This window comes from Dama dama, chromosome 16, assembly GCF_033118175.1.
Source record: "Dama dama isolate Ldn47 chromosome 16, ASM3311817v1, whole genome shotgun sequence".
Taxonomy (NCBI): Eukaryota; Metazoa; Chordata; class Mammalia; order Artiodactyla; family Cervidae; genus Dama; species Dama dama.
The window spans coordinates 26,118,748-26,127,627 of record NC_083696.1 but is presented as its reverse complement, the minus strand read 5'-3'; the positions used below and the strand labels follow the sequence as shown (position 1 = coordinate 26,127,627).

Below are 8,880 nucleotides of genomic sequence, written 5' to 3'. Positions count from 1 at the left end.
AGTTCCTGCCATGCTATTGCCCTGTGTCTTCCTGCACCTTAAGGAAGATTCCTTCCTCCCTCCAGGCTTTGTGGCTTTCTGCATCAAGAGTTGGTGCCTGAGAGGTGAGGGGCCTCCACTGTCCAGCCAAGGACACCTCCTTAGGGACAGTCACATCTTTGCAGACACAGGGCCCACACGGCTTTCCACCCCAACTGTCACATGAAGCCAGATTTCAGAAACGGGAAGACACCGTCTTAAAGTAAATAAGATGAGCATAATACAGTGTGAGAACTAACACAAAAGAAACATCTGAAGTCACAAAATGGAGAGGCCCCTGCAAAGTCAGGGAGGACCTGCCTTCTGCTGCACCATGGGTGTGGAGTGGTCCAGGGACCAGGGCCAGTGAAAAACTTGGCCTTGAGCCAGGCTGACTCAGATGCCTGACACTGTTGCTGCTGTCACCTTTCTGCCCTGCCCACAAATGAGGAGTGAGTCCTGGCTTCCTTCCTTCCCCTTAAAGTGGGGCTGGGAAGGTGGTTTGGGAAACATTCTTTTCAGCTCAGAAAGTCCGGGGCCAGGTTGAGCTGGAGGGAGCCCGCTGGACCTCTGTAGTCATTCTTAGCCTGACTGCAGCCCTTCTGGGCCAGAAGAGGCCTTGAGGGGCAGAGACTCAAGGGGTCAGCTGGTCCCCTCTGTGGACATGGGAACTCGACATGGGATCAGAGATGTAACTTCTGGGGCAGAGGTTCCCCTTGAGTGTAGAAAGGAAATCAGGCAGTGGGCAACTAAAAACAGAGGCGAGACCTGATTGCTACTCCAATTCTGGGCCTCGGGAAATGTCCCCCGGCAGTATTGCTCACTCCAGGTTGAGCCCGCACCACTCTGGATCCTGGTTCCCCCTTAGGTGCAGTAAGAGAGAACCTTCCGGCTCCAGGAGAAGCAAACCTCGCACCTGGCCTGGTTAATGTGGTCCTGAGATCCGTGTTCCAGGGAAACGGAGTAAACCCGAATAAACTCTATTTTTGACAAAGAGGCGACAGGAGGAGGAATGGGGAGCCCCCGCTCGACTGCGCTGTCATATCCTAGTGGTGCCGGCTTCGCGGAAAACCCGCGGCTAGTCGGAAGCTTCGAGAAAGTTGCGGAGAACCCCAGGCCGGCCGCGACAGGCCCATCTCTCCTCGGAGGCTTCCTGCGATCCTGGCCTGAGCGGAGAGCTACACAGAGCTAGGCTCCCGCTTCCGCCGACAAGGAGAATGACTGGCTGAGGATCGGGGTCATAACCCCCATCCCCGGCCAGGCCTTCAACCAAACTGCGCCCATAGTCTCCCTTCCTGTCTAGGCCCCTACCTACCCCCACCTCACAAAGCCCAGACGCGCAAACTCGCCTCCGAGCGCTGCCGCCGAGCTAATCCCGGGTGCCGCTCAGTCCTTGCGCCAAGCCGCGCGCCCTTCCAGTCGGGCCGGAGTCCTGACCACCAAAGGCGTTCCACCTCCACCCCCAGTCTGGGCCCTCGTTTGGGATCTCGAGACGCCCGAGCCCGCTCCTGCCCTGGCTGAGGGTCCGGGGCTCCGGAGGCACAGCCGCGCGACCTCTTTTGCGCTTTGGTATGGTCTCCGGGTTTTGTTTTCCAGAACCTTGGGACGGAGATGAGATTTGTGCGGCGCTGGGGAGCGAGAAGATCGTTCCTTCCCCAAGGCTCGGGTCTGGGAGCGAGCGGTTGCTGCCAGGCAGGAAGAGGGTTTCCGCGCTGGGTGGCCCAGGTGGCCAGGGCGGGGTGGCTCTGAGGCTGGGCGACCGCATCGCCGTCAGAGATACGGTGCGGCCCTTTATCTAGAGTCCTAGTTCTGCGGGCGGCGGTCCTTGACCGTAAGTCTGAGGATGGGCTGCAGATCTGCCTCCGCTTCTTCGCTTTTTCCTGGAGCGAACCTGAGCTTCCATCGGGTCTCATAGGAATTGCCCAAGTCAGGAACGCCGAGGTGCCGGAACGCGGTCGGTTAGCAGCCCGGTCCTCTCCCGGGCCTCCAGGTCTCGATCTACTGCGGTCGCCCCGCTTCCTGTCCGCCACGGAGCACAAAGGCGCAGGCAGTGACAGAAACCCCTCCCACCCCCGCCGGCATTGGAATTTGGACCCCTTCTACAGGGGCCTGGCTCCCCCCCTGACCGGCTGGTGACCTCGTGACAGCAATGCCCGCGTCAGGTTCCCCATCTGTGCCTGGAGGAGCTGTACTTACTGGAATATTGGGGCCTTGTCCTCTGGAGCCGATTTCCCCGGATGCCCTCCCTCCCTCTTAGAGCCCTGGTCCTTTAAGGCTCTTTCCGCCAGTCCAGTGAGGCGGCTGCCTTGGGGAAGCACCAAAGAACCACAAGGCAATCTGCTGGAGGCTGCATTCCGCAGATTTAATGAAACCTGAGGACCCAGAGGACCCAGAATGAGGTCCCAGAATGGACTGGAGGAGTGCAGGTCGGTATGCCTCGTCTTGCACTCGTCTTCTGCAACTCTGCATTGTTGACAAAAACTGTGCTGAAATCTCTCCCAGGCCAAGGAGGGACAGAACTTCTTGAATTTTCACTCCCACTCCTGCCCCACTTTGAGGTGGAGAGGATTAAACTCAGTCTTGTACCTGATTTGGCTAGCCTGGGCCTGCTGTAGGAAGGTTTTGGCAGGACCACTACATTGAGCAGACCTGTAGGTAACCCTAAGGGATGGAAGGGATTAGGAGTTGCAGTCATACACTGATGGTCTATTTCTTCCCTCCTGCCTTCAGGTTTTCTCAGGCCCCTCAGGGGACAGTGGCAAGTTAGTCTGGGAGCTGTTTTCAAGGTTAAGAGCCTAGAAAGGGAGCTGATTTCCCAAAGACTTGGCAGGGCTGAGGCGTGCAGAGAATTGCCTGCCAACCTCAGAAAACATCCTCTTTTTCGGTCCTCCCAGACTCAAACCAAGGCCAGTGATGCTTGGGTACCAGAAGTCCAAGTGCAAGTTTCAGGAAAGGGCAATCAAGCAGCCTATTTGAAAAGGAAGCTATCAGCCACTGCAGGTGAAAGCCATAACAGTTTTCACATTCTGAAATTCAAAGCCTGCATCTCAGTATAATGTTCCTGACTCTTTCCCCCTCTGTTTGCACCTGCCAAGGACCTGGTTTCAAATCTTGTTCCTGTTTGGAACTCTGCAGGGCCAAGTTTCCATCTGTCCCCTAGCTTTAACCAGTGGTGTGCTCATTTCCCCATCTCCATAGCCTGGTGGTAGTCCTAGAAAGCACACAAACAGGAACCAACTGGGGAGCTCGAAGCCCAGCTTAGGTCAGGGAGGAGCAACCGGAAACCTTCCCCAGTGAAGGGCGCTGGGTGGGTGGGGGGGGGGGGGCAGCAAGCACGTGCCACCAGGCCATGCCCTTGAAAAGGGGCACCCTGCAAGACTGAGCAGTTTGGGGTCCTCTGCCCTCTGCCTCAGGTACCCCCACTCAATTCCCAGGTGACTTCGCCCTGTGTATACTGTAGAAAACGTGAAAACTCCTCCGGGAACCGGGTGCAATTGCAGGCAAGAGCTGCAGATGGTGGTCGGCCTTGAGGTGAGTCCTAGATTTCCCGTCAGCCTTAGGAAGGGCTGGCCAGAACAATCTCAAGGACCTCACAGTTAGTCCCTGAGACCGAACCAACAATCCGGGCAGCTTTCAGCCCGGGGCAACTTGCCGAGTAAGCGCGCGGTGGCCTGGGGCTCCCGCTCCTGTTGGCGACCGCTGTGTAGCCTGATTGCTGCCATCCGCAGCGCCCTGGGCAGAGAAGGAAGGGAGCAAATTCGGACTGGCCTCTCATGCCCAAAGTGGAAGCGATTCCTAGGATCCTGCAGCAACCGAGCCGCCGGCGTGCCGGCCCCGGCCGGGTGGAGCTGGTTAAGGCTCGCGTCCATGGAACCCCGGGGCAAGGATGTTTCAGAAGCCACTGAGTGTGTCCCTCTTACCGCGCCGTGTCCCCCTCCAACCTCGCGGATTCAGAAACTCCCTCATCAAGTCCCGCTGTGTCATAAAATATTTTATTGGAAAAAAAAATCACCGTCTTCGTAAGAGAGGGGTAGGGGCCCCAGCGACGTCGGTTTGTCTGGGCGCCATCTCCGGCCATGGTGGCCTGCGCCGGGCCGCGGGGTCCCCGACGCGTGGAAGCGCGTGTGTGCCTGGAGGCGTCTGGGCCCGGAGGCCGGCCAGAGGCGAGTGGGGGGTGCAGGAGAGGAGCGGGGCGTGAACGCGCGTGGAGCGCCTGGCGCCGCGGAGCTCCGAGCGGAGGCGACCTTCTGCCGCGTCTGATGTGAGTTTCCAGCCTGGGGCCCGCGAGCGCACTGGGGCCTCGGTTTGGCTTCAGGGTCTGTCCTTGTTTGGCCCCTAACTGTCCGCATTCAAGGTAATAATAAAAAGTTTAGAAAGCAAACGGCGTGGACGCAGCAGGCCGACTCGCGGCTTTCGGCGGATTCTGGGAGCCGCCGACTGCGCTGGGGTTCCCTGGGCCCGCACCCTCTGCCGCGCTCAGTCCTCGTGGCTCCGGTCGCTGGCCTCGCCTGGCGCCTCCGCCGTCTTCTCCGCCTCCTTGGCGCGCTCCTGCTCCGTCAGCTGTTCGCTCGTGGGGATGGAGTTCTTCTTTGGCCTCCCCTTGGGCTTGGTGGGAGACTCCAGGCCGCCGCCCTGTAGCACCTGCGAGGGATACCAGGGGCACTGGGTGAACTGGGACATGGCAGGGGATCCCGGCGCCCTGGAGAGGCAGACAGGACCTGGAGAGCCCAACGAGGCCATTGGAGGCCGCGCTTAGACCCGGGGAAATGGTGGCCATTTGTCCGAGCGCTGCTGGGGCGAAACGACCAGAGCTTTTCGGCGGAGAGGTTCAAGTCTTCCAGGAACACTGAGAGCTCAGAAAGCACGAAAGGAACTGGACCAGGGCACCGGAAGGAAGCTGGGCTAGGGCACCCAGAGGGACAGAGAGCCGGGAGGGTCCCTCTGGGCACCAGGACGGAGGGAATCTGGAGGATTGGGCGCAAGTCTCCACGGTAGAGAGGAGAGTAACTCTCGAAGGCTGCAGGGGCGTGGTGGCAAATAGCACAGAAAACCGCGAAAACACTTACTATTTTCTTCCACTTCATCCTTCGATTCTGGTACCACGTCTTAACCTGCAACTGGCTCAGACCCAGGGACTCGGCGAGATCTATTCTGGAAAGAGCGGGGTGCACCCTCAGCAGGGCATGCAGCCTCCCTCCCACTACCCTCTAGGCCCAGCCTGGCCCCGCGCTACCTGTCCGGAGTGGAGAGGTACTTCTGCTTCTCAAAGCGTTTCTCTAGGCCCATCAGCTGCAGCTCGGTGAACACGGTGCGGCTCCGACGCCCTTTCTTGGCCTTTGTGCCCGGCTCCCCAGCGCCTGGCGCCTCCAGCTTCCCGCGGAGCTGCAGCTCCAGCGGCAGGTGCGGAGCGCCCGCCGCGCCGGGGAGCCCAGGCCCGGCGGCCAGCAGCGCCGAGCCCAGTCCGGAGCAGCCGAGCGGCGCCAGCGGGAACTTAAACACCGCTGCCTGCTCGGCCTTCAGCACGGCTGCGGGGGAGAGAGTGGGGAGCCGGGTGAGCTCGAGCCGTGCTCCTCCTCTTGGAGATCCTCGCACCGTGCGCCCCTGCCGACAGCTCGCACTCAGCCAGTGCCCCCGGCACAAAACCTTCGTGCCGGCTGGGAAGTGAGAAATCTGTGCTAGGCCGACCCTCCTCTACGCCGGGGTCCCAGAGTCTGGGAGGGGGACCTCCCCCACCCGGGCTCTGCCTGGCGTTCCCCAGGCCCCACTGCCCTGACATTTCAGGGTTCCCAATGAACAAGGTCGAAGCTCCCAAACCAATGGAGTATGTGTGTGACAGAAAAGGAAACCAAGAAAAAACGGCACAGTTAGGAAGAGCATTTGCCCCCACCAAAATCGGCTTTGCTGCATGGGGGGGGGGGGGGTAGAGTTTCAATGGAGTAAGCAGTCTGCTGGTCTATGCAGGGCAAAACAGCCACCCGGAGGGACAGTCAGTGAGGGTGAAGTTGGGAGCTTCCCGGAAATTCCAAAGCACCCCCAAGAAATGGGAAATTTGTTCTTCCTGTTTTTTCTCTTTAGACTCTTCCCCGCGAAGACATTTTAATTTTCATTAGTCCTAAATGATTTTTTATTTTTTGCCCGCTTCAAACGAATTATTAACAGCGCAGCTGGAAGCAAAAGACAGCAGAAATTGAACTCAAAACGAACCAACTGGTCCCGCTGCCCCTCAGGCAGGCGGATCACCGGCTGGAGGATCACTGGGTATAGAGGATGTCAGTTCCCTGGGCTCAGGTCCTGCTAGAAGGTAGGAGGGCTCCCTGCCCGGATAGCATCTCACTACCAGCGGTGTTAGGCCCGCTGGAGTCAGGAAGGGCCCAGCAAGATGAGCGGGTGAAGTGAGGAGGCAGCGGGAGGGGAGAAGGGATCCTTGGGGGACCGCGAGAGGAAGGGCAGACCCACCCCACTGAGAGGAAGGTTGGAGAGAGATAGGGAAAGGTCAGAAGAGGGGATGCAGTGGAGAGGGCAGGCAGGTCAAGGCAGGGCCCGGACAAGGAAAGAAGAGAAGAGAACTGAAAGGAGCAGAAAAAGTCTGAGTTGCTGGTTCAGGCTCGGCCAAGGTGCCGCCGATCCGGAGCGTAAGGGCCAGTCCGGCAGCAGCTCACAGACAAGCCTCTTGTCCTCAGGCAAGGCCCAAGGGGGTCTACGCTACAGCACAGGCGGGTTCCTCGCCAGCCTGAGACCCTGGGCTCCGGGAGGCTCTGGGCTGGCTCCGGCCAGCGTCAGCCCCCAGCACAGCACTCAGACACACGGGCCTCTTCCGTCAAGGTCCAGCTTTCCCGGCTTGGGCAGCAACGGCCACTCCCAAGTCCTGTGGCGAAGGCCCAGGCGCCCGCGGCCTGAGGTCGCTTTGACCCGAAGTCTGACATTCGCAGTCTGGTCCAGCGCCCGCGATGGGGATGCGGGCTCGGGTCCCCGGGCTGGACTCCTTGGGGCTGGAAACCACAGGGTCGCAGTGAAGAAGAGAGCGAATGCTCTCCCGGCTGGCCTGGCCCACGGGCACGAGGCCTGGTTTCTGCGCGGCCCGGCGCCTGCCCCTTTTGCTTCCCTGCCTGGAACGCGCCGAAGGAACGGCCCGGGGCCTGCGTGCCCGGAGCTGCGTCCCGCAGAGGCCGCGGCTCGCTTCCTCCCGCCGAGCCCGGCCAGCGCCCCGCGGCCCCCGGACCCGCACGTACCCAGGTGGCTGTGGAAGGGCCGCGCCGCCAGTAGCGCCTGCACGCCGAACTTGAGCAGCTCGCCCGCGGCGGCGGCGGCGGCGGCGGGAGCGGCGCCCTTGGGCCCCGGAGGCTCAGTGAGGATTTCCTCGATCATGAAGCTGCGGTAGCGGTGCGGCCGGTGGTCGGCGCAGCCCTCGGGCGGCCCGAAGCGCGCTGCGCCCGGCTCCCCCGGCCGCTGCATCGCGGCTCCCGGAGCTCGGCGGCGTCAGCGGCTGGGGCGCGGGGCCCGCGCGGGGTCTAGGCCGGCCCGCAGCTCCCGGCGGCGCGCGGGCGCCGGCTCATGCCCCCTCCCCCGCCGGCCAGCCGGGCGGAGGCACAGGGCGCGGGCGGGGCGCGCGGGGCTCGGCTGGTCGGACCCGAGACTGCGCCCCCGCCCCGCTCTGCCGCGCCTCTAGCCCGGTCGGCCCCGCGTCACCGCCCCGCCCCGCCCCGCCCGGCCGCCCCGCCCCGCCCCGCGACACCGCCCCTCACCCCCCAGGCCGAGCCCGAGGGAGGGCCCGAGATGGGAGGGTGGCAGGAGGGAGGGGGCCGCGAGAGGGGCAGACCGACCCAGACGGAGGGAGACCCAGCGGAGCGCACGCCCAGGAAGGATCGAGCCGGAGAGCTCGGGACACGAGAACCCCAGGGATGGGAGATCGAGAGAGAGAGAGAGAGAGAGAGGTGAGAGAGGGTCTAGAGCGAGACACCGAGGGCCACACAAGATGCGAGACGGTGACGTGAGGATGCCAGGGACGCCGAGACGTGCGCAGAGAGCGACCGGCAGAGGCGCGGGAGTCAGCGGGCCGTGACGTGCCAGAGAGCACAGAGGCAAGCAGGACCGAAAGAGGGGGCAGTAAAGAAAGATGGGACAGCTAGTAAGGCGGGCGGCCTGGGCAGGGGTTAGGGAGCCCCGGAGAGATGGGCGGGGGTGGTGGAATAGAAAGCTTGGCTGGGAAGTGGGTGGCGGTGCTCAGCTTCCATGCCAGGACGCAGGGCCGCCCGCGGGCCTGGAGTGCAGCAGTGGGCCGACTGCAACTCGCAGGGCAGTGATCTTACCTGTGCCTCAGTTTACCAGGCACCGCCTCATTTCTCCGGAACCGCCCTGAGAGTCAGATTTCTCCAGCCAGAATTTGCTTATATTGTCAAGTGATATGTGGACCCCTCCACACAATCCTAGACGCTGTGGAATGGGTTAGGTTCCCCTAGTTAGAGCAAGAGGTGGATGCCAGGAAAAGGAAAGGCTGCAGATTTGCCTTTTCGCAGTTTTGGAGCAACAGAGAAAAACGGGTATTGGGTGGAGCTGGATGAGAAGCCACAGAGGGACCTGGGAGTCTGGAGATGAACTCTAGCTCCTGCCTCCTCTCTGAGCCTTAAGGGCCCCAATATGATTGAGAAAGGCCAGAGTCTTTGTGGGTCTCTCTCTTTATCATTAGGGGAATATTAGTCCAAGTTAGGGAGTCAATCCCAAAGCTCAACTCTCCACTTAGTCTGTCTCTTTGGCATTGTCACTCACTGCCCCATTCTGGACCTGTCTCCTGACCTGTCCAGAGAAGATGCTGACATTTGATTTCAGGGAGGCTGTGAGGACTTTGTGGGGGGGGGTCCTGTTCCC

At 61.3% G+C, this 8,880-nt stretch overlaps 1 protein-coding gene across 2 annotated transcripts; it reads right to left on the bottom strand.

Moving 5' to 3' along the window:
• Positions 1 to 4,049: 4,049 nt before the first annotated feature.
• On the bottom strand, positions 4,050 to 7,470 carry BARX1 (BARX homeobox 1). Of its 2 annotated transcripts, XM_061164010.1 has the most exons (5): positions 7,248 to 7,470; positions 5,252 to 5,543; positions 5,085 to 5,169; positions 4,483 to 4,659; positions 4,050 to 4,357 (listed from the first exon to the last, which is right to left on the bottom strand). In XM_061164010.1, exons 1-4 carry the CDS (start codon positions 7,468 to 7,470, stop codon positions 4,495 to 4,497), a joined length of 765 nt encoding a protein of 254 aa, XP_061019993.1. In that variant the 3' UTR covers positions 4,050 to 4,357; positions 4,483 to 4,494. The 2 variants fall into 2 exon arrangements, with proteins under 2 accessions (XP_061019993.1, XP_061019992.1); XM_061164009.1 differs by having other exon boundaries at positions 4,050 to 4,659.
• Between the last annotated feature and the right edge of the window lie 1,410 nt (positions 7,471 to 8,880).

Excerpts from the sequence above, each read along its gene's own strand:
- BARX1 (XM_061164009.1), bottom strand. The coding sequence starts at position 7,470 with ATGCAGCGGCCGGGGGAGCCGGGCGCAGCGCGCTTCGGGCCGCCCGAG. Across the intron at positions 5,544-7,247 it reads GCCCTTCCACAGCCACCTGG|CCGTGCTGAAGGCCGAGCAG; the intron begins GTACGTGCGGGT and ends TCTCCCCCGCAG. Across the intron at positions 5,170-5,251 it reads TACCTCTCCACTCCGGACAG|AATAGATCTCGCCGAGTCCC; the intron begins GTAGCGCGGGGC and ends CGCTCTTTCCAG.